Source organism: Podarcis erhardii (genome assembly GCF_964252035.2).
Source record: "Podarcis erhardii genome assembly, chromosome: 5".
Taxonomy (NCBI): domain Eukaryota; kingdom Metazoa; phylum Chordata; class Lepidosauria; order Squamata; family Lacertidae; genus Podarcis; species Podarcis erhardii.
The window spans coordinates 98,740,450-98,765,309 of NC_138509.1; the positions used below are offsets into that span (position 1 = coordinate 98,740,450).

At 47.8% G+C, this 24,860-nt stretch overlaps 1 protein-coding gene across 8 annotated transcripts in view; it reads right to left on the bottom strand.

Moving 5' to 3' along the window:
• The window catches only part of BCL6 (BCL6 transcription repressor), a 79,465-nt gene that overhangs the window by 1,843 nt on the left and 52,762 nt on the right, over positions 1-24,860 (bottom strand). For 2 of the 8 annotated variants that reach the window (XM_081862407.1, XM_081862403.1), the window contains exons 2-9: positions 14,919-14,957; positions 13,331-13,503; positions 12,819-13,040; positions 10,971-11,966; positions 9,730-9,911; positions 7,681-7,848; positions 5,542-5,696; positions 3,168-3,305 (exon numbers count right to left, since the gene is read on the bottom strand). In XM_081862407.1, the coding sequence (XP_081718533.1) occupies positions 3,168-3,305; positions 5,542-5,696; positions 7,681-7,848; positions 9,730-9,911; positions 10,971-11,966; positions 12,819-13,040; positions 13,331-13,491 (2,022 nt within the window). In that variant the 5' untranslated portion in view covers positions 13,492-13,503; positions 14,919-14,957. Of the gene's footprint in view, positions 1-3,167; positions 3,306-5,541; positions 5,697-7,680; positions 7,849-9,729; positions 9,912-10,970; positions 11,967-12,818; positions 13,041-13,330; positions 13,504-14,918; positions 14,958-16,171; positions 16,285-16,396; positions 16,533-17,763; positions 18,484-24,860 lie in introns of those variants that run through there. The other 6 variants (XM_081862405.1, XM_081862404.1, XM_081862406.1 and 3 more) reach the window with 6 other exon arrangements.

Here is a 24,860-nt window from a genome sequence, read left to right on the forward strand (position 1 = left end):
TAGGGGTCGGGTCCTGCCGCGCCGGCGATGCGGGGACCCTCAAAAACCATGGGCAGAGATGCCCATGGACTTGGTGACTCGGCGGGCACCGTTTGCGCCCCCCCGACCCGCGAAGGAGCCTTTTTAAAGGCTGCGGAGCGGGTGACGGGGTGTGTGTGGTGCTATGAGTCCACTGCTTCCCCTGCCTAGCGAAGCCGCATGCCATTCGGCGGAGAGCAACGACTTCTTCTTTGGAAATTTCGGATTTGGATTAAAAAGAACAACCCGTGAGTAAATTTATTGGACTTAAAAGGAAAATCTGATCTATGAATTTGGAGCGAGCGGGGGGGGGTGCAAAAAGGAAGTCCGCCCCCCCCTGTTGTAGATGGCTTAACGCAAGGATTTGACAACTAAGATCGAGAGATGAACTTGCTTATTTGAAAAAAAAAAAATTAACTTCACGAAGGGAAATTACAATAATTGCGCTGGAGGAGAAGATTGATTTGTGGGAATTAAAGTGCAACCCCCCGGGAACCGGGAACGATCCGCTATGAGAGACTGGCGAAGGGACACAGAGACTTTGACAGCTGTCAAAGCTGTCAAAGCAGGAAAATAAAGAGAGAACTTTGTTACGATGGCTTTGCTGGTTAGATTTGTTACAATTTGGACATAAATTATTGGAAATAAAGGCAACAAGTTATTTGACTTTTGGGTCTGATCTGGAAAGAAATTAAGTTACCATATTCCCTCTAGAGGGAGGCCGGGACATTGCAACAGTGGCAGCAAGTGGGAAAATACTATGAATTTGAGCAGGATTTGTTATCTCTTGGGAAAGCTGCAAAAACGAAGCATTATTTTGTCTACAGAGGTCTCTATACTAAAGGAGACAATGGATTTATCTATTGAAGAAAGGAAGGGACTTGACGTAAGTTTATGTTCCTGAATAACAAAAGCCTCTGTGGAGAACAAGAAGTTTCTGAATAAGTTTCTGAACTAGAAGGTTTTTGCAGCAGAACAGGAAAAAGAAATCTGAAGAATAAGAGCTGGACTAAACTTGAAGCTGGAGCATTTGGGACATCCAGACTTTAAAAGGATCAAGAAACAGAATTTGAGTTATACTCTTAAACATAGAGGTCTGGGTGGAAGAAGAATGATCTTTTCTGAGAGTTTCTCCGAGATTGGACTTTCTGAAATTAAAAGCTATCAAAAGACGGCAAAGTGGAACTGAGACATGGGCGTGGATTCACCAGGCTGGCAGTAGACGATGGATGAACTCTGGGGATCAGAACCGGGGAATGGGGGGGGGGGGAGATCTGGAACCCAAAGGCTGTAAAATTACATATTTTTTCTTTCTTTCTTTCTTTTTTGTTGGTTTGAAAATAGGGGAATTCGTGGAAGGGAACTGGGGTCGACCTTAGGGAAGTATATAAAATATAAGGAGAAATGGTTAAATAAGATAAATAAGATAAATCAATTTGGAATAAATGGGTTATTTAAAATTACAATAAGGCTTTAAAATTCGGGGTAAGAACTTGTGGAATTAATTTAAGGGAAATGGAATACAACAGGGGGAGGGGGGGGGAAGTCCGGGAAAGATGTTAATGATATTAAGTGTAAACCATATTTTTCTCTTCTTTCTATCTTTCCTTTTTATTCTGGAAAACTTAATAAATATTATTATTTATTTTTTTTTTAAAAAGGGGGGAATGGTTAAGTAAACTGTGTGAGTACCTGGAGTTAGCAAAACGGACGGATTTAATAAGGCATAAACCAAAAATTATAATTCAGTAGCAATGGGAATGCTTAAATGAATATTTATACAAGCAGGTTTCCTGAGGTTTCCGCAACCTGAAGACCGCTTTCGACGCATGCACAGACCATTCTGATGCCCAGAACTGGACACAGTATTCCAAGTGACAACCATATGTCAGGAGTGCTCTGATGGTGTTTCCTGCTTGGCAGGGGGTTGGACTCGATGGCCCTTGTGGTCTCTTCCAACTCTAGGATTCTATGATTCTAAGTGTGGTCTGGCCAAGACAGAATAGAGTGGCACTGTGGTCTAAACCAGGCATCCCCAACCTTCGGCCCTCCAGATGTTTTGGACTACAATTCCCATCATCCCTGACCACTGGTCTTGTTAGCTAGGGATCATGGGAGTTGTAGGCCAAAGCTTCTGGAGGGATGCAGGTTGGGGATGCCTGGTCTAAACCACTGAGCCTCTTGGGCTTGCCAATCAGAAGGTCAGCGGTTCGAATCCATGCGATGGGGTGAGCTCCCATTGCTCGGTCCCTGCTCCTGCCAACCTAGCAGTTCAAAAGCACCTCAAAGTGCAAGTAGATTAATAGGTAAAGGTAAACAGCGTTTCTGTGCACTGCTCTGGTTCACCAGAAGCGGCTTAGTCATGCTGGCCACATGACCCGGAAGCTGTATGCTGACTCCCTCGGCCAGTAAAGCGAGATGAGCGCTGCAACCCCAGAGTCGGCCACAACTGGACCTAATGGTCAGGGGTCCCTTTTTACCTTTCAATAAGCAATGCTTTTTCTCTGTATTAAATTTAGTGCTTTCGATATGTAAGTTTTATCTACGTTACATGTGATTTACGCAGTATTTTTAAGATGCATACTTCTAAGTAGAAATGTGATTTTATACAGTATTTTATATTGCGGGTTTCTGCGCTGTACCTATTCATCTTATACTTGAATGGCCTGTGGCCTGAGAATTACTGTATTTTTTGCTCTATAAGACTCACTTTTTCCCTCCTAAAAAGTAAGGGGAAATGTGTGTGCATCTTATGGAGCGAATGCAGGCTGCGCAGCTATCCCAGAAGCCAGAACAGCAAGAGGGATTGCTGCTTTCACTGCGCAGCGATCCCTCTTGCTGTTCTGGCTTCTGAGATTCAGAATTTCCCCCCTCTTGTTTTCCTCCTCCAAAAACTAGGTGCGTCTTGTGGTCTGGTGCATCTTATAGAGCGAAAAATACGGTAATAAATACGGTAATAAAACCACGACTTTTAAAGCCATCCAGGTTTTTGGCCACTGCTAGCTGCTGGGGGAGAGCACCAGCTTGGCGAAGCCTGACTTACAAGATTCTAGAATTGTAGAATTGGAAGGGACCCCATGGGAAATCTAGTCTAACCCCCTGCAATGCAGGAATCTCCGGCCACGGGGCATTCAGACGCTGCGACTTACATGGTAGGGCTTTTCCCCAGTGTGGATTCGCAGGTGACTCTTGAGGGTCTGCAGATGCCGGAATCGGGTCCCACAGATTTCGCACGGGTAGGGCTTCTCGCCGGTGTGTATCAGCACATGAGCTCTCAGGTGCGCTACCTGGCGAAAGGAATACAGGTGTCAAGAGGGGCGGTTCCCACGAGTTCATTTGGGTCGTCAAAAGAAACAGGATTAATAAGAAATCAAGGTTAAAAAAAAGAACGGAATTGCTTTTTAAAGATGAATGGGAACCCTTTACAAAGAAACAACAAAACAAACTGGACTCCTTGGCAGGCTTTGAATAAACATTCACAAACTTTTTATTGATAACATTTAGATAGATACTGTATTTTTTGCTCTATAAGACTCACTTTTTCCCTCCTAAAAAGTAAGGGGAAATGTGTGTGCGTCTTATGGAGCGAATGCAGGCTGTGCAGCTATCCCAGGAGCCAGAACAGCAATAGGGATTGCTGCTTTCACTGCGCAGCGATCCCTCTTGCTGTTCTGGCTTCTGAGATTCAGAATATTTTTTTTCTTGTTTTCCTCCTCCAAAAACTAGGTGCGTCTTGTGGTCTGGTGCGTCTTATAGAGCAGAAAATACAGTAAATTAAGGATCTGTACATTTTTGTAACATGCAGAAAATAACATATGTTGATAAACCAGAGAGAGGAGCTGAGAGAAGTCTGGGGGGGGGGGGAGAGTGGGTTATGTTTTGGGGGAGGGGGAGGGGACAAACAGAGGGGGGAAATTTAAGGATGATATGTTTTTTGATAAAATGTGATGTTGAAATTACTAATAAAAAATTAAAAAGAAAAAAAAAGAATGGGATTGTTTTAAAAGCTACTTGACAAAATAAGATTCCAATAACGATACTTGGTTGTGTGCCTAGATTAACTTCAGAGGAATAAGGGAATTTTCTTTTTATAACTGAATAGAGATTACTTAAATGTAAGAGAAGTGTTGAAGCCACAAAGAGATAGAGGGAAGTCAATAAACATATAAGGGACTCAAGTCAGTTTTGGGGAACAGAAAGAATGTGACTGTAAGGGGAGGGGAGGAAAGAAGAAATATGAAGGTAACTTCTTTCTATGAATTTTGTGTATAGAATATTCAAATTATGGTTTGTACTCCTTAAAGAATGTTGTGTATTTGACAAATATCTTTTTCTTTTTATAATTTCCTTTAATGTATTTTCTTTCTTTTTTTAATATACTTGGGTGTAAGGCTGAATTTTTTTCTCTTTTTTTGTAAATTTTATAAAAGCAATAAAGATTATATTACAAAATTTAAAACACACAAAAGAAAGACAATCCTTTGGTGCTGGCAAAGGGGTTCCAGAAGGGCCAAATTCTCTCTCTCTCTTTAAATAATCTTTATTAATTTAAATTACACACATATACAAAGAATTTACAATCTCATACTACAAAAAGAAAATTAAAGAAAAAACAATTAAGAAAAAAGAAAAGAAGAAAATACAGGAAAAAAGAAAGAAGAAAAAGCAGATTTGTGTGCATAAAAAAACCCTTAATCTTCCTAATTACAGTCATACCTGGGCGGGTTGAATACGCTTTGAGTTGAGCGCATTCATGTTGCGTTCCGCGGCAACCCGGAAGTAATGGAGCTCATTTCTTCTGGGTTTTGCTGCTTGCGCATGCGCAGACACTCAAAATGACGTCATGCGCATGCGCAGAAGCGACGAAAAGCGACGCGCGCTTGCGCAGACGTGCCGTCGCTAGTTACGTTTGCTTCTAGATGTGAACGGGTCTCCGGAACGGATCCCGTTCGTATCTAGAGGTACCACTGTAATACTTAAATAAACACTTAAATAAAAAAGACTTCTGACAAAACAAGTCTTCCAATCATTCTCAGTGTACTGTTTATACTGTCGTTTTTTCTGCAAAGTTTTATATTCTTTAATATTGTTCCCGTCTACTCCACAAACGGTACTGGTTGTGTTTACAGTGGTGCTCCGCAAGACGAATGCCTCGTAAGACGAAAAACCCGCTAAAAGAAAGGGTTTTCCATTTTTCGAGGCGCTTCGCAAGACGAATTTCTCTATGGGCTTGCTTCGCAAGACGAAAACGTCTTGCGAGTCTTGCGATTTTTTTCGCTACCCCCCCCTTTTTCTAAGCCGCTAAGCCGCTAATAGCCGCTTAGCCACTTTGCCGCTTTGCAGCTAATAGCCGCTAATAGCGCTAATCCACTAATCCACTAATAGCTGTGCTTCGCAAGACGAAAAAACCGCTAGACGAAGAGACTCGCGGAACAGATTCTTTTCGTCTTGCGAGGCACCACTGTACAAGTATCACTCAAGTTCTGCTAATACGGCCAAATCCTCCGCTTACCAACTACCCACCTGGACAAACCTCGCCCCACAGGTCTCACACTTGTAGGGCTTCTCTCCCGAGTGGATCCGCGTGTGGGTCTTCAGGTTGGCCGGCCGGTTGAACTGGGCCCCACAGATGCTGCAGCGATACGGCTTCTCGCCTGTCTCGACAAACAGAACGGAGCCTGTTTAGTGTCGCGGTATGAAGCAAAAGAAAGAAAAAAAGAGAAGGTGCTTCTATGAAAGTGCGTGTGGCCCGCCTGGAAGTGAGGGCGCTCCTTTGGGTAAGGAATGGGGCCTGGGCGACTAGGGTGCCCCCTCGCCTTCAAAACTCTCAGCGCCAAGGACCCAAACGGATAGGAAAGCCATAGGAAGTTGCCACACCATTGGCCCCTGCAGCTCAGTATTGTCTACACGGGCTGGCAGCATCTCCTAGCCCTGGCCTGGAGATGCCATGGGACCTTAATAATATAACAATTTATTATTTATACCCCGCCCACCTGGCTGGGTTTCCCCAGCCACTCTGGGCAGCTCCCAACAGAATATTAAAAGCACAATAAAACATCAAACATTAAAAACTTCCCTAAACAGGGATGCCTTCAGATGTCTTCTAAAAGTCAGGTAGCTGTTTATTTCCTTGACATCCTCCTGGGAGAGACGCGGTGGCTTGGGTGCACGCAGGCTCCGCACTGCCCAAACGGTCCACCCACTGTCTCCCCCCCCCCAGCTGTAGGGTGGCTGACTGGGAGGAAGCAGGCAGACTCTGGAGGCCCCGCGGTGCGCCCTGCCCCTATGGGTGGCTCGCCCTGCCTCTGGGTGCGCTGCCCCCAGCGCCTGAGCGGCTTCCTCTGTCTCCACCCCCATCGTTCTGTCTGGACACTGAGGTCCAGTGCCAAGGGCCTTCTGGCAGTTCCCTAACTGCAAGAAGCCAAGTTACAGGGAACCAGGCACAGGGCCTTCTTGGTGGTGGCAGCTGCCCTGTGGAACGCCCTTCCAGCAGATGTCAAAGAGAACAACAACTACCAGGTTTTTAGAAGACATTTGAAGACAGCCCTGTTTAGGGAAGCTTTTAATGTTTGATGGACTGTTGTATTTTAATATTTTGTTGGAAGCCGTCCAGGGTAGCTGGAGAAACCCAATCAGATGGGTGGGGTATAAATAATAAATAATAACCAAACCCACAGCGTACAGATACTAAGACTGCGTACACTTTTTTCCACGTTACATGTGAATAACTCTACAAGGATACAGCTCAGCTTTTTGCGTACCCAGGTTGCATACTCGTTAAAATGTTACATGTGAGCGCCCCTCATGATTTCCCCCAGAACCGGATAAGGGTTTGCCCCCATTTTACAGATGAGGAGCGGAGGTTGCAAAGGCCAGCCAGAGAGTCCATGGCCAAGGCGAGGTCATTTGAACTGCTGACTCCCTGGCTCAAAGCTCGCTCCCTTAACTCGATGATGCTGCCTGTCTCAGATCCTTCCGCTGCCACAGATCACAAAGTGCTTTACAAACAGAAACAGCTTTGTCCCTCGAAAAAGGGCACCTCAACACTGTGCAGGGACACAAATTCCCACCGTCCTCAGACACTGGTCAGGGAAGGCGAGAATTGTGGCCCACCATTAATCTGGAGGTTCCCATTCCTGCACCGGTTCTCCCACTTTTGGTCCTCACTTAAGGTTTTTGGGGTTTAGTTTCATTTCAGCCAGACATACGGGGGGAAATGGAAGGTGGAACGGACTCCTTGAGGAGCTGGTGGACTCTTGCTTCTTGGAGGTGCTTTAGAAGAAGTTGGACGACCATCTGCCAGGGATGCTATAGCTGAGATTCCTGCATTGCAGGGGGTTGGACTAGATGTCCCTTGGGGAGCCCTTCAATGATTCATTGGATGTTTTCAAACAGAGCTTGGGTGGGCAACTGTCGGGGTTCTTTAGAGCTCTAGGATTCAGTGATCCTATGACCTCGGAAGGTGGTGGACCCTCCTTCGCCGGAGACTTTTAAACAGGGCACAGAGGGCTGTCTGTCCGGGATCCCTGCATTGTAGGGGGTCAGACTAGATGACCGCTTGAGGCCCCTTCCAACCCGGCAATCCTGCGGTCCCACGGCCTGACCATCCACCATCCCGACAGACCTCTCCCCTGCCCCTGTGGCGGCCCGGAAGCGCCGTACCTGTGTGCACAGTTTTATGGCTGGCAAGGTTCCCTTTGTAGCGGAAGGAGGCCTGGCAACGGTCACACTTGTAGGGCTTGTCGCTGTGCATTTGGAGGGAGTGTCTCTTCAGCGACGCCTCTTCCGAAAAGCGGCAGTGGCACTCGTTGCAGAAAAAGGTTCCGTTCTCTGTCGGGGGAACCGAAGGAGGAAGAGGCGGCCGGGAGTCAGAGGAAGCTAAGCGCAAGAGCTAAGCACACACAAACACACACATACAGGGGGCTAGCTTGTGCTGGTATTGCTGCTTGGGGAACGGGAAGATCCAGTGGGACCCTCAATCCCTCCTCGCTGGAAATCCTTGTCCGCCAGAGACAACGTGTGCTGGACCTGGGTTTGAATCCCCATGAACTCGCTGGGTTTGACTTTTGGCACCAGACACTGCCTTCTCTGAGCCTAGCCTACCTCGTAGAGTTGTCGTCGTGGGGTTTAAAGGGGGGAGGCGGGAGCCACGTGCTCCACCTCAAGCTCCTCTGTAGGAATGATTGCTGGGTGCGGAGCACACCCGCCCTCACAGATAAGGCCACAGCTGTCTGAACATCTTGCCCTCTGTCTAACCTTTTGCGGTCTCAGTAGTCTGCTGTGTCCTGTCTGTGACCTTTGTCCCTGAGACCTTTGTCTCCTTCACCACACACTGTGCAAGGGGGGAATGACGCGGTGGAAACAGGTGCCAGAATAGCTTTGTACCACCCCACAATCTCGGGACTGGAAGATGTAAAAAGGTTGCAGCCCAAAATGTATCTGCCTGGGTTTGCATATTGTGTCAATAAAAGGAGCCTCCACAGAGCTGGCCGGCAGCTTGCTTGCAGCTCACCTGTGCACCGCTCACCTGCATTATCAACTCCTGCCTCATGTCCTTCACTTCACTCCTCAGAGGAGGAAAAGGTGAGATACAGATGAATTGGGTAAGATAAAGTGCTGCTGCTTGCTCTAGGGCGGAGGCGGAATTGCACGGCGAAAGCAGGCGCCGGCTTCTCCTGGCAGAGTGGGGCAAATGCCAGGAGACCCTGCCGTTAATATAAAGCCCCGTTGGCACTGGTACCAGAGCTGATCCGGCTCAGCTAGTGGGGAGGGGGAAGGGGCGCCGTGGAAAACTCCAGGCTTGCGGGTGGAGCAGAGGACCTCAGTGCTATATGTCAGCAGGGTGGCGCACAATGTTGGATGCATCGCTTGACACTCCCCCCCCCCCCCAAATCCAGGCCTTATCCTACAAAAGTCACGTCTGGCCTCTGCAAAAGAGGTTTGTACAGCACTATGTGATCCGAAAGGATGTGAAACGGCTTTGCCCACCCCACCCCCACAAATAGAGATTCTGAACCAGATGTTGCTGGAGCTAGAGGAATACATTTTGGGTGGCTGTTGTTTTTTAAATCCATTTTGAAAATTATTCAGTCCAATTTTGGAGAATTTCAGAGCCTTGGATCACTTTGGCTTTAGGTTTTCGGAACCTGAATTCGGGACATTCTGAATTTCCGAATTCCGGCATGCAGTATTTGGGTTGCAAGGATGCGACTCTGAAAGGGATATGCGGCACAGGAATGATCTGGTTCCAGAAACAAACCATTTGACTCTGGTTTGGTTTTTTAAGAGAGCTTTTTTTAAGAAAACAACAACCTTTGAATTGGGAAAGCCACCAAATCATGATCTGAACGGATTTCATTGGCAGAAGAGGGCTTTCCTGCTTGCTACATGTTGTATCTTATAGGGCCAGAGATTGGCTTCTGGGTACCTATATATTGTGTGCCCATAGAGTGAGCAAGCATAGGAAATGAGAGCATGCAGGGAACATAGGGAATCTTGCTTTATGGTGAATCAGACCATTGCGCCGTCTGATCCGCTATCGCCCACAATGCTCTCCAGGGTTTCAGGCAGAGCGCAATCCCAGCCCTGCCTGGCAGCGCCAACCTGGGATTGAACCCGCCAGGGCCTTCTGCAAGCCAAGCAGGTGTCCCTGCGCCAAGCTACGGAGCGCCTTTGCCGAAATAACCATGAAATGGATTGGTCTGGGCTTACCACAACTGGAGTCAGAGTATTCTGATTGCGTTTCTCCCATCTCTTCTCCGAAGTGTGAGCCGGGGGTATGAAGGCACATCTCAGAATGCTGGGGGGATTGCGAACCGCAGGAGCTGCACTTGGAGGAATGCAGGTACAAAGGCGACTGGTCGTCGCTGCCGCGAGGAGACCCATCTAGCGACCTGGGAAGAGCGGGTGGGGGAAGGAGTGTAAGCAACATAGACGGAATCACAGAACTGTAGACCTGGGAGGGGGTCCCCCGAAGGTCATCCAGTCCAACCCGCAGCAGTACAAGGAATCCCAGCTAAAGAACCCCTTTGGCAGATGGCCACCCGACCCCTGTTTCATGGCAACCCCTGTTTCATCTCTCCTCCTTCTCTCATGACACAACCAGAACTCCTGGACATCCAAAGTGTTGGAAGATTCAGAGTAAATAAAAGAAAGTCCTTCTCCACGCGCCGCAGAGTTAAACTGTGGAACTCCCTCCCACAAGGAGGCAGTGACGGCCACTAAGCCAGACAGCTTTAAAAGAGGACTAGACAAATTCATGGAGTAGGGGGACTATCGATGGCTTCTAGCCACCATGACCTTGCTGTGCCCCACACAGTTGGAGGCAGCAATGTTGCTGGAAGCGTCAGGAGGGGAGAGGGCTCTCGCACTCGGATCCTGCTGCAAGGCTTCGCGAGAACAGGATGCTGAGCAGATTGGGCCATTGGCCTTATCCAACAGGCTATTCCGATGTTCTTATTTGGGGAAAATGGGATCCCACAGCTAATTCTCCCCTGGTCTCCTCACTGGCCCAAATAGGACTAATTTAGCCAGCTAGCCCTGGTGATCATCTAATGTTTATTGAATGGATTCTCCCCCTAAATTGATTTTTTATTTTTGAATTTATTGTTATTCATGTTTTATACTGTATTTTATGCTGTTTTTTGTTGCATCAATTAAGTATTTTTAATTTGTTGTTAGCCGCCCTGAGCCCGGTTTTCTGAACCAGGAAGGGCAGGGTATAAATAAAAATGTATTATGGGTATTATTATTATTATTATTATTATTATTATTATTATTATTTTAGGAAAAGGCAGGCCTGCCTCTCATCCCTCTTTGCTCTGCCCGAAGCTGAGGGCTTCAGTGATGGGGAGGAGGGTGGAGAAAGAAAATGGAAGCTCTCCACCTCTTTGCCACACTCAGTGGGCCTTTGGAGAGCCCGTAAGGAGCCCCAACCAACCGGGAGCTTTTACCTGTTGACGATGTTGTTCAGCCTGCTGGCCTGAGGGATCGTCGAGTCCTCCCCATTGATGCTCATCTTGGTGGGGGACTGAACATCCAAGCTCTCAGGCTCCATCGACTGCTGGCAGGTCAGGGAGGGGGCATAGGTGTGTGGGGAGAGGGTCCCCACCTCGCCCTGCTCTGGGCCGTCCACCTTGGCGCTCTGGTTGAGCGAGTTGAGCACGATGAACTTGTACTTCTTCCAGTTGCAAGCCTTGGGGTCGGTGGGGCTTTTGGCCGAGGGCGGCCCACCGGGCCCTTGCCCGATGCAGGCGTTCTTGCTGCTGCTGGACTCGGTGGGCGAGTTGGGCTGGCAGTCTGACTTCTGCGGGCTCTGAGGGCTGACCAAGATCTTGCGGTTCATGGGGGCGTTGCTTGCCTCGAAGCGTTGGCTGATGTCGTCTTCGGCTGGGGACCTTTCCTCCTCTTTCCCTGCCTTGTCGCAGGGGAAGTAGGAGCTATTCCGGGCTACCAAGGGGGCGGCAGGCTTGGGGGCAGGGGCGCCGCTGTAGTGCACATCACCTTTGACCTCTTCGGCAGCAGCTTTCTTCGGGGAGTAGATGGCGGCCTGGCACATGCTGGGAGAAACCTCGGTGACGCTCCGGGCATAACCGGCAGTGCCCGTCCGGGATGCGCTGCACGGCAGCGCCCGCTCCCTCGGGAAAGGGTTGGCCCTAGAAATGTCCGACAGGGGCATTCTTGCTTCCCGCAGCTCATCGTCTGAGAAGAGGTACCCGCCGACGGGCATGGGGCTGTATCCAGTGTAGGAGATGGGGGAGCCCGAAAGGCCGCTGTACAAGCCGGGGACGAAGGCTCTTCCGTCACAGATGGACCCGTTTCGGAGAGGCAGCCCGCTTTCGGAGACTTCCCTGCTGCTCCTGTATGCCATCATGTCTGGGTGGCTGGCCAGGCGGCCGCCCAGAAAATCTTCCCGCTGGGTCTTCACAGCAGACATCATCTCTGTGTCACTGGACGTGGTGGGAAGGGAGAGAAAGAGAGAGGGAAATGTTGGAATAATTGATAGATCATGGTCACAACATGCAATTCCTTCTTCCTACGTAAGAACACAGATAGAAGATACTGTCCTCTGCCCCAGCTGCAACCAAGCATGTCTCTCCTGTATCTACAGCCACAGCAGACACTGTGACTCCAACAGTTTCATAGAATTGTAGACTTGGAAGGAACCCCGAGGATCATCTCGTCCAACCCGCTGCAAGGCAGGAATATTCAGCTGTCCCCATATGAGGATCAAACCTGCAGCCTTGGCATTAGCGCCATGCTCTAACCAACTGAGTTTGACCCCCGAAGGTGTACTCTTCTTCCGTTGTCTCCTGAGACAGATGGATGCCAACCAACATAAGAGGGTAAGATGAGCCTTCTGGATCAGGCCAATCTAGCCCAGCATCCTGTTCTCATGGTGGCCAAGGGAAGCCCAGGAGCAGGATCAGAGCACAACAACAGCACTCTCCACCTTCTGTGGTTTCCAGCAACAGACCTCTCTTCCTCCAGGAATTTGTCTCCTCCTCTTTTAAAGCCATCTCTAGATCAATGGTCACCACTGTAGGAGCAAGTTCCATAGACAGATAAAAGAAGAACTTTCGTTCTTCCAACATTCTGCTTCCTTAGATGTCCACGATTTCTAGTGTTTCCTACTTTGGGGTGAAACCAGGGCTGATGGTGGTAGAGTTAACACAGCAGACCCCTAACAGTGAGGACTGCTGGACCCAGTGGTAGAAGGAGCTACCCTAAGAGCACACAACATTCTCGAAAAATGCATAACCATGGACTGACCTCGCTGAGGTTAGCCCAGGCCAACTCACCTGGTGTTGACCAGCCTCCGGCACGTATCTACCACGTGTTCCATCTGCAGGTAGAGAGCCGTGGTCATGACAGCCATGATGTTGCTTTCCCGCAGGTTGAGACGGGAGGTGTACATGAACTCCAGGAGGATGCCAAAGCCTTCGGGGTTGATCTCTGGGTCCAAGTTGATGACGTTCAAATTGCACTTCAGCTGATCGGTGAAAATGCTGTAGAAAAGGCCACTGGGGTGAAGAGAAGAAGAAAAAACAGAAGTGGAGGAGTGTTTATTTATTCATTTTACAGCCCACCTATTCAGAAGAATTGCAATCTCTGAGTAATGGCCAAGAAGCCATTGATAGCCCTCTGCTCCATCAATTAGCCTCCAGCCATCCCAGTTGGTGGCCGTCCTGTGGCAGTGAGTTCCACAGTTAACTACGCGCTGTGTGAAGAAGGAACTTCCTTTTATCAGCCCTGCATCTCCCAGCACTCAGCTTCGGGGGACGTTGGCGAGTCCTGGGGTCGTTCTCCTCACCTGCAGGCCATCAGGACTGTTTTGTGGGCTCGGAACTGTTCCCGGTTGACGATGATCACCACGTCCGTCAGGATATCCCTGCTCCTGAGGCGGTTGAGATTGAGGAGGACGTCGCTCGCGTGTCGGGTGAACTGGATGCAACTGTCTGCCGGTGAAGCCATCTTGGGTCTGTCCTGTCGGCGTGCAGAAGGAGGGAGCAAAGGTGGAAATTATTACGAGCATTGCAAAGAGATCCTGGCTGCAGGTGTTCCTGGGTGGAGATCTATGGGGTCAGGAGGGTTCTTCATTTCAGCAGGGTGAGCTCATCTATAGAACACACACCTGAGGCTCTAGTCAAGACTTCCTCAACCTGGGGCCCTCGAGAAGATTCGGACTACAACTCCAATCAGCCCCATACACTCCAAACACATGGTTAGGCCTGTTTGACTCCCACCACAAAGCTGTTGTGAAGGAGCAGCAGCCCTTAGAGAAACAGGCCCTGCTAGATATTACCAGCAGTGCATGGGACCTTAAAGTAGAGCCTCCATAGCCAGAGAGAGTGTACCTCTAACATAGATTGCAAGTGAACCGGTGGAACTGCAACACACCTCCATGCCCTGCTTGTAAGCTCCCAAAGGCAACTGGAAAGTGAAGCTTTAGCTGGTTGGGACTGGCCTGATCCAGAAAAGGCCACGGCAAACTGGAAAGATGCCATGCCAGGCTGGCAGTGACTGGGAGCTGAACATTTTCACTGGTGAAAAATCCTTAGAGCGGATTTTTTATTTTTATTTTTTATTTTTTAATTTTTTTTGCCTAAGGAGGATTGTCAGCTTATTTCATCTGCCCCAGAAATTTCTTCAAAGGCTCGTTTTGAATTTTAGTGCTGGATGGCTGAATGCTGGCGATTATCCTCGTTGCCTTTTAATTGCACTTTGAAACCATCTTTATAAATTACCATATTTTTTGCTCTACAAGACTCACTTTTTCCCTCCTAAAAAGTAAGGGGAAATGTGTGTGCGTCTTATGGAGCGAATGCAGGCTGCGCAGCTATCCCAGAAGCCAGAACAGCAAGAGGGATTGCTGCTTTCACTGTGCAGCGATCCCTCTTGCTGTTCTGGCTTCTGAGATTCAGAATATTTTTCTTCTTGTTTTCCTCCTCCAAAAACTAGGTGCGTCTTGTGGTCTGGTGCGTCTTATAGAGCAAAAAATACGGTATTTCAAAGTGTATCATGGTGGGTCTTATTTGCCGTTTCTGGTTTTGACTCTGCAAAAGCTGCTCTGAGCCCCCCCCCCCCCCGGGGTGTGTGTGTCACAAACATGGCCAAGAAATTTAAGAAAAACCAAAACACCAAGAAGTAGAGACCGCAAAGTAATTCCCTCCCGAAGAGGGGCAGGTGGAAGGAAGCCTTCGACACCCGACTGCGGGAGGGCAGCCTCCATCAAACCCACCCACTCGGTTCCCATCAGCAAGGAAGGGAGGACGCCACTTGTGTTTTTATTTCCTTAAATCAAGCCAGACGCCCTCCTGAAAAAGGCTTCCAGCTGAGCCGGCTGCAATATTCCATTCGATACACTTGAAGGAATGAGGCATGCAATTACGGAGCCATACCTCCTGCTTCAATTCACAGTCGAAGGGTTTCTTTCAGACCTGCACAGACAAAACACAAAAACACAAAGAACCTCGTAAGTATATATATATAAGCAGAGCCTGCACAATTGAGCCAGTGGCTCATTGAGTCTACCATTCTGTTCTTACAGTGGCCAACCAGACGCCCCAATGGGAAAACCACAAGTATTCATATAATTATCATTAATTGTGTTTATATTCCGCCTTGCTCCTAAGCTGGGATTCAAGGTGGCTCCTGACATTTGAAAACAACATTATAAAATGCAAAGTAATGAATGCAAACTGGTTAAAAACAATAATTAAAATACACCAGGACACATTGAGAACCAGCAATTAAAAATACAGTTTGCCCCAAGAGCAGCCCAGCGGTCAGCAGTGTCTGCACCTTCATCTCCAAAGGCCTTTCTGAAACCAGGAGGATAACAAAGAGGGAGCCAGGCTGACCTCTCTTGGGAGTGAATTCGTAGGATCATAGAGTTGGAGGGACCCCAAGGAATCTCCTTCCTTGTAATCATAGAGTTGGAAGGGACCCAAAGCACAGCCAGTGCCCCAATATGGGAGCCGCCACAGAAAAGGCTCTGTCTAGGTCACCGCCAGCTGTGCTTCGGATGTTGATGAGACTAAGGGAACTCAGCGAGACTGAGAGAAGATGCTCACCCAGGGATCTCAGCATCTGGGCAGGTTCATAATGGGAGATGTGATCTTTCAGGTAGCTTGGACATTGTGCCGAGAAACAGATCAATAGTGAGTGAAGTCGTTTTAACAAGGGAGTGGCATGTTCCCTTTGTCTGGTAACATTCAGCAGTCTGGAATTGCGGTCAACAACAACAACAATTATTAGCTGCCCATCTGACTGGGTTGTCCCTGGCCACTCTGGGTGGCTCTGAACAAAATATTATAAACAAAATAAAACTACAGTGCTAGCCAGGTATTAACATGATGGGGACCCAAGTGGTCAATGCTTTTTTTCTATAGTACAGTGTGAAAGTTATAACTCCATTGAAGATGCTCAGTGCATGACCAGTAGATTTCTTTCACCTACTCTGCCCCAAAGGTCTTACAAAGGCACTTGGACCACAAAATCAGGGTGGGGTTTGTCAGAGCAGCAACAAAACCCAACACACACTTCTGCAAAACTCCCTCCCATGACCTTTTCCAAACATCACAAGTCACACAACAGATGTGTGGTTGTTGTTTTTTTTATAAAAAAAATAATAGAGGTGTCAGGCTCTTACACAAAAAGCACAGAAGAATCTTGTGGCACCACAAATTTATCATGGCATAAAGCTCCCATGGACTCGAGCCTATGTCGTCAGATACCCGGTGCGAAATCTTAGGTGGCCGGTATCTAAAAGGAGAATATCGAAAGGTGGGAGTTGAATGGCAATGGAATGCAAAGATTACAGTTGGTGAAGATTACAGTTTAAATATAGTTTTGCTGCAACAGATGCAGTTTGCACCTCGAAATCCTCTCCAGATTCAGATGGGACAGAGAGATGGAGCTGAGTGCGAACCATAGATTGATGACACTTCACTCCAGAACTCCTGATGACAACTCCCAGATGTCAGAGAGCAAAGGGGACAAAATGTGGGACCCTGTGGGAAACCATAGGACAATTCCTGTGGTGCCAACAATAGCTTCCCATCAATAAAAAGGTACCCCTGCCCGTACGGGCCAGTCGTGTCCGACTCTAGGGTTGTGCGCTCATCTCACTTAAGATATGCTGGGAGCCAGCGCTGTCCGGAGACACTTCCGGGTCACGTGGCCAGCGTGATGAAGCTGCTCTGGCGAGCCAGCACAGCACACGGAAACACCATTTACCTTCCCGCTATAAAGCAGTACCTATTTATCTACTTGCACTTAAGGGTGCTTTCGAACTGCTAGGTGGGCAGGAGCTGGGACCGAAAGACGGGAGCTCACTCCGCCGCGGGGATTCGAACCACCAACCATGCAATCGGCAAGTCCTAGGCGCTGAGGTTTTACCACAGCGCCACCCGCGTCCCTCTTTCCCATCAATAGTCATCTTCAAATATCTCAAGGGCTGTCACGTGGGAGATGGAGCAAGACTGTTTTCTGTGGACTAATTTGGAAGGTGGTGGACTCTCCTTCTGTGGAGACTGTTAAAGCAGAGGTTAGATGTCCATCTGTCATGTAAATTGCATCCAGCTGAGATCCCTGCATTGCAGGGGGTTGGACTAGATGACCCTTGAGGGTCCCTACAATTCTCTGATCCGCAGAGATGGGAATGGAGGTGGAACCAAAAGCATCCCACACATTATTATTTTTTAATGCCGCAGTTCTTTCTTTTAAATCTAGCTGGGGACGGATCTCCTGTCTTCCCAGCGTTGCATTTTGAAATCTCAATAAAAACCACACTGTAAAAAAAGAAAAAAAATCCTCTGTTATGTGGCTCTTGTGATCTGGCCCATAAAAACACTCCCACACCCACAAAGGAAAAAACAGTGTGGGACGTGTGGCGCTGAATTGCAATGCAGCATCTAATTGCCAGCGTAAAAATATGTGTGCCATTACGATTCCATTTCAGAGACATGAAAGGGAGAGCAGCCCCTCCACAAAGCCACCTGGAATCTTGCATAATTGCCGCTTCAGATTTTGAAGGCTCAGGGGAGAGCCTCTCTTGACACAGCTCGTCTCAAGCCATCAAGCTTGAAGAGGGAGTGCCAGGGGCGCGTTGAGTCTGTGGCGGTTGTGATGACACAAGACGCAGGGAGCTACCGGCAGCTAGAACAGGTGTGCCAGCGCCTAACATCTGGGCTCATTAGCTACCAGACCAAATCCAAGGTGTTCCTCTTGGGATCAGTTTACCTGTGAGATTGCTTCATCCTAGATGTGCCCACTTGATCTCTTCAATCAGTAGAACGGGCAGCCCAGGTGCCAAATCACATCTGTTCAGCGTGTGTAAGAACTCAATGTTTGAGTGTGACAGTGCCTATCCTTTGGAACTCCCTGCCTATTGATATCAGTGTATTCTTTTCAAGCCTATCCTGATGCTGAGAAACTTGGCGTGAGTTTTAACCTGTTTCAGTATTTTAACTTTTAGTGTGTTTTCGAGGTACAGCGGTAATTTTTTCTTGATTTTCCCGTTTTATCTTTTCGTAAAGTGCTCTGAGGATATTTTTTTTAAACCCCATCAAACATTGTATAAATTCCATGAAATAAATAAATGGACAGCAACAAAAGCCAGCGAGCCAATTGCTCTGCCTCCAGATTCCTGCGCTCAAGCGGGAAAACTTTTGATATGTTTTAAAAATCAATGTTTTTTATTAGGAATTTTAAAAACAAATAACGAGTCTAGTCTAGCGAAAACATCAATCATGTTGCAAAAAGATTTGCCACAATTGCAAAAAAATATTGCATAGGAGCTGATAAGGTATTTTGGACACGGTTTGCGGAAGATTAAAAAATAAAATTTTGCTGGGGGCCTTCAAAGTTTAGCAACTCCTGCAAAGTTGGTAGAAGGGATCTCATGCCTTGTGAACGGTACCCCATGAACATGCAAGCACCCTTTCCGAACTCCTCATTCCTCCTTCAAAGGTATTTTGGACATGGTTTGCGGAAGATTAAAAAATAAAATCTTGCTGGGGGCCTTCAAAGTTTAGCAACTCCTGCAAAGTTGGTAGAAGGGATCTCATGCCTTGTGAACGGTACCCCATGAACATGCAAGCACCCTTTCAGAACTCCTCATTCCTCCTTCAGTTTCTAAAGGCAACCACCCCCTTTCCTGCTCATAGCCTACTCCTGCTTTGCTAAAATGTGCACAACATTGCTCCAGTCGCCCACTGATATGCCCTCATCACCACCTGTTTGTGGACAACCCAGAGGCGTCTTGGGATTTCTTGATCTCTCGACCAGAGTTTCCACTTTTAATAGTTGGGTTGTTTTACCGAGATTGTTTTATAGTGCGTTTTAATTACGGGTGATATAATGTTTGTGTAATTGGTGGCTTCACTGTGTAAACCACTCGGAAGCCTATTTGGGCATGAAACGATATATGAATTAAATTATCGTCATCATCTGGTTGGCAGCTGCGGGACAAAAGGCTACTGGCCTCAATAAGCCTTCTGTTCTGATTTGCAGATCTTTCGCCTTTTCCCCCTTGCTTAAATCAGCTGCACCAAAGGCTGGGGCAGGTCACAAACTCCCAGTTATATACCCATTCGGATGTTTGTCAGAGCTTCTTGTTAAAAGCCATCAAGGGAAGCTGTGATTCACTAGTTAGGGATTGGAACTATATTTTGCTATTTTTGACCAGCCTGTTTCCTATACCAACAGGAAGAAAAGAAAGCACGTTGACCATTAACTCTCCAGACCAGATCTCACTTTCAGAGGCGGAGAGAGCCCTTTCTGTGCATCTCCAACTCAGCTGCCATCCTCCACTTTGAAACAAAAACCGCTACGCTAAAATTAATCATCATCGCGCTTGCCCTCGTCAGAAAGTTTCACACTAAAATTGTAACCACCTTTCTCTCCACAAGAGGGCACCCTTGCATGAGAAATGCACCCAAGTCCCTTCTTGCAGTTCCTTTTATTGAAGGAATTTAGATCACAAGCCAGCCTTGCAATCATTGACCAGCTACCCACTTATACAGCTGGCACAACAGAATGGCTACACACAGAATGGAAAGCTACCGGATCCAATCATCCAATCGCCTGCCTTCCTGCTCCACACAATGTCCCGGCCTTCCCTAAGCTGCAAATCCTTACACCAACAGAAGCTGGCCCAATAAAAGATAAGACATCAAGATCTCCCAATGCTTCGGGGAAAGAGGATAAAAAAACGCTCATGCAATTTCTCACCATGCACAAGAGAAATCTAGACTCCTATAGGGAAATTGTATGACTGTGTCCACAATTTAAGAAGGACGTTGACGAGCTGGAATGTAGGGTGACCAAGATGATCAAGGGTCTGGAAACCAAGCCTGATGAGGAACAGTTGAGGGAGTTGGGGATGAGGGAGTTGAGACTACGGGGAGAAAAGATAGCCGCCTTCAAATATCTGAAGGGCTGCCACATAATAATAATATTTTTTTATTTATACCCCGCCCTTCCGGGTTCAAAAACCGGGCTCAGGGCGGCTAACAACAAATTTAAAACACTTAATTATAAAAGCAGCATAAAATACAGTATAGAAACATGAATAACAATAAAATTCAAAAATCAATTTAGGGGAAATAAGCATTAGATAATCCCCAGGGATAGCTGGCTGAATTGGTCCTACTTGGGCCAGCAAGGAGGCCAGGGGAGAATTAGCTGTGGGGTCTCAGAGCGTCATAAAAGGGGAGGGGAAGGGAAGGGAAGGGAAATAAAAGATGAGGCTGAATTCAAATTAAAGGCCAGGCGGAATAGCTCTGTCTTACAGGCCTGACGGAAGGAGGTTAAATCCTGAAGGGCCCTGGTCTCATGGGACAGGGCATTCCACCAGGTCGGAGCCATCACTGAGAAGGCCCTGGTGGAGGATAGTCTGACTTCCTAAGGGCCCGGGACCTCTAAACTATGGTTATTCATGGACCTTAAGGTCCTCTGCGGGGCAGACCAGGAGAGGCCCATAGATATGGAAGGCAGAGCAGGAGCCAAACCAATGCATTCAAGTTACAAGTCCAGAGATTCCAACAAAACATTGGGAAGACCTTTCTGAGACATTGGAACGGAATTCCTCCGAAGGTTGTGGACTCTCCTTCCTTGGAGGTTTTCAAGCAGAGATTGCATGGCCATCTGTCATGGATTCTCTGGCTGTGGTTCCTGCGTTGCAGGGGGTCAGACTAGATGAGGCCTGGTGTCTCTTCCAACTCTGCCTTTGGACAGTATCTGCAAAGCAATTCCATCATCCCCAAACACTCTTGATTGTCCCCCTTTCTGAAGGCAGCATCACCTCTGCTGCATTTGGGTTCTTTTTCACGGAATCATAGAATTGGAAGGGACCCAAAGGGTCACTGGGTTCAAGGCCTTGCAGGGAAGGAATTTTTAACTGCATTCCGTACTGTTTCATTTCAGTTGCAAGGCACGCCCTCGCCAAAAAAGGTGGTTTTTATTTTTAAAGTATATTTCTTATGCTTCAGCACCATCACTGCTCGGAAAAAAATTAATACATCATTTCTGAATTGTGTTAATTGTTTTGATGGATTTGCTGTTGCCGTTTGCTTTGTCTATATGCTGTTCGGCTTGATAGTTCAGCGGCTACAATGTGTTATTGTTCCTTAATGCTACTGCGATCTTTCTGAGCTACCTTTTTGCCCAACATTTGTTTCTGGGAAAGCAAAATGCAAATGCCAAAGCAAATCCGAAGGGAACCTGGTATCCCTCAGAAGGAACACAGCCACAGTTGTGAGGCTCCCCCCACCCCCCGGAAGCAGATCTGCAATGGCAAACAAGCCTCCCAGAAGGACAACTTATAGGCCCTCGGCATAACGTGACCATAGGAGTAGCAAGTGCTCTCCTGTCTCTGCTCTTGGCTCGCCCAAGGCGATGCTGAAATCCTAAAGTTCTAGCAAACGCAGGAAGGTAGGAAACTGCTTTAGATAGAGCCATAGTGCTGGTCTGACTAGCTCAGCATTTCCCACACTGACTGGCAGCATCTTCTCTCCAGGGTTTCAAGGCAGATATCCCAGGGATGGAAGGAGACTTTCTTTCTGCCTGCTGCTCCGTCACTGAGCTATGGCTGTTCCAACTTTAGAAACTCAGATATATAACCTAGGCGCCGAATGGCACCTTGAATCTAGATTGCGGTTGCCAACGCAGAATGTCAGTTTGCCCAGGGGTTGGACTAAATGGCCTTTGGGATCCCCTAGACTGGTGACTGGGAGTGGCCGCCGGGACCACGTAACACCGGTCCTGAGAGACCTGCATTGGCTTCCAGTATGTTTCCGAGCACAATTCAAAGTGTTGGTGCTGACCTTGAAAGCCCTAAACAGCCTCAGTCCTGTATACCTGAAGGAGCAGCTCCACCCCCATCGTTCTGCCCGGACACTGAGATCCAGCTCCGAGGGCCTTCTGGCAGTTCCCTCATTGTGAGAAGTGAGGTTACAGGGAACCAGACAGAGGGCCTTCTCAGTGGTGGCGCCCACCCTGTGGAACACCCTCCCTTCAGATGTGAAGGAAATAAGTAGCTATCCTATCTTTAAAAGACATCTGAAGGCAGCCCTGTTCAGGGAAGTTTTTAACATTTAACGCTGTATTGTTTTTAATATTTGATTGGGAGCTGCCCAGAGTGGCTGGGGAAACTCAGCCAGATGGGCGGGGTATAAATAATAAATTATTATTATAATATTATTATTATTCCAATGCTACAATTCCACGATTCTTTGATATTGAGCTTGCTCTTACAATTTGCTTGTCCCAGTATGCAAGAAGAAGAAACACGCACAGTGGAAACAGAAACGGCATTGACTACAGAGTAAGGCAGAGGTTTTTAAACCTGGTGCCCAGAAATCTCCATGTGGTTACAAATGGGACCTGCACCGGTAGCAAAACGCGCCTGGTGCCCGGCTAATTTCGAACACGGGCACTGTTCCTGGTGCTCATGAACTCTATGCAAGGCAATTGGACCCCAACCAGGAGTTCTGCAGCACGCAGATTGATGCAGACAGAGTTCTCGGAAGAGGGGAAATTTGGAAGTCACTGATCCTCGCCACAGCATTTCTCGCAATGAGCAAAGATCGCTTGCTGGGTTTCCCCCCTCCTGGTGGAAGGACTTGAGAGGGCTTCCTTCTCTCACTTCCCAAGTCAGCCGTCCCTGTCTGCTGTCTAAGACAAGCGACCTGAGATTCGACAGCAGCAGCGAGAGGAAAATGGAGGTGGGGGCGACGAGAATGGAGGCCAACCACGGCTCTGAGCATCGAAACTCCTTAGTCAGTGCAGATCAAAGAGACTTTGATTCTGCCAGCTTCCTCCCCTCCTGTATTGTGCGCCTAAGAGGTTACCACACTGAGCATTTTGTTCCAAGCTCCTGCATGATCCAGTTTCCTGCCAGAGCAGACACAAATGCTTCTAGGAAACACAATGGCAGAGAAAGGGGGCAGGTTTGTTAGCCTGTAACCAGGAAAACAAAAAGCCAGACACACACGCGTGCACGCGGTCTCCACTCAGAATTGCCAAAAGGAGAAGACTAGGGAGCTGAGAAGCCCCTTTTTTTGCGACGACTCAGGTAAGGAAGCCTGCAACTTTGTACGATGTCCTCCTTCCTCCACTCTTCAAAGCGTTAGGAAGGTGAGGAGAGGCTGCTGGATTAGGCCAGGTTCCCCATCTCATCTACCATCTTGTTCTCGCAGTAGCCAGCCAGATGCCAGAAGGAAACCCGCAAGCAGGATTCGAACACAACACCCCTCTTGTGGCTTCCAGCAGCTGGCGTTCAGAATCATTTGCTGCCTCCAACTGTGGAAGGCAGAGCATTGCCATTGTGGCTAGTAGCCACCCTCCATGAATTTGTCCAGTCCTCTTTTAAAGCCACTCTTGTGGGAGGGAGTTCCGTAGGCTAACTTTTGTGCTTCACGAATAAGTCATTTTATCCAGCCATCCAGAATCTTCCAACATTCAGCTTCATCAGATGTCTACAAGTTCTAAGCTTAGTGTTAAAAGGGCGCCATCTCTGGCGGCAATCACTGCCTCCTGTGGCAGTGAGTTCCACAGTTTAACTCTGCACCGGGTGAAGAAGGAGCTTCGTTCTAAAAACATCACAACCCTGCTCAGCGTTGAGGCACGTTTTACTAAATCCATGCTCTGCTTTTCAACTCAGGAGACCCACAAACCAGCTGACCATGAGCACAAACAGTAATACAGCCAGTTACAAATGCATGCTGGCCATGCAAAACCATTACGAGAAGGTTGCATGCAAGAAGATCCCAGGTTGAATTCCCAGCATTGTCAGTTAAAGCGATCTGAGCACAGGAACATAGGAACCCACTGGCCCATTGAGCCCAGAACTGTCGGCCCTGAATTGCAGCGGCTCTCTGTGGTTTCAGGCGGATAATTTTCCCAGACCTACCCGGAGATGCTGAGGATTCGAATCTGGGACATTCTGTTTGCAAAATGCATGCTCTGCTACTGAGCTGTGGTGCTTCTTCCCTCAAAGGTGCAGGCAACTTGAAATTAGCAGTTGATCTCCCTGCAAGGATTTCTGACTCACCCATTCTCATGGGCCAAGGTGCTCACCCCTACAGAACAACAAACCCCTGTGTTGCAAACTTAACACAACAAATAACACAAGCAACACGAAGACCAGTATACTAGATAGCACTGCAATTCTTATTGCATAATATACATGATTTAGTACAACAAAAACAAAACGTGTACACTTGTAAATTCTCTAATATATTTGTAACCAAACGAACAGACGTCTGCCAATCTTTGGAAGTCCGTAGAAGTATAATAAGTCTATGGTTGAAACAAAGTAATAGATGCTATCCTGTGGGCTAAGCGGTAAAACTTTTTTTAGGAGTTCATGGTGCCGAAGTAGTAAGTGAAGAACAACGTAGGACAGTGATCCCGGAAAATCTGACTGTTTCGCTAGAATCTTCTTCAGCACAACCCATAGATTAGAAAAATGCACAAGGAGCAGTGGGCATGAAAATATGTAACCACTGCTCACCCCGACTTGCCAACACTCCCTCCTTTCTTCCTGCTCAGGGCACCCCATGTCCGTCCGTCCCTTATCACACAGGCTGCCTGACTCATGCAGACACACTCTCATGTGCGAAATGTTTGAGTTGTTGCTGCTTTCCCAAAGGCCAATTCCCATATTCAAGAAAATTACTCTCCCCTTGTACACACACATATGAAAGATCTGATAACAGGTCTGGAAACCAAGCCTGATGAGGAACAGTTGAGGGAGTTGGGTTTGTTTATCCGAGAGAAGGAGAGGGGATATGAGAGCCATCTTATAAGCAGGACGCAAACCAATGGGTTCCAAT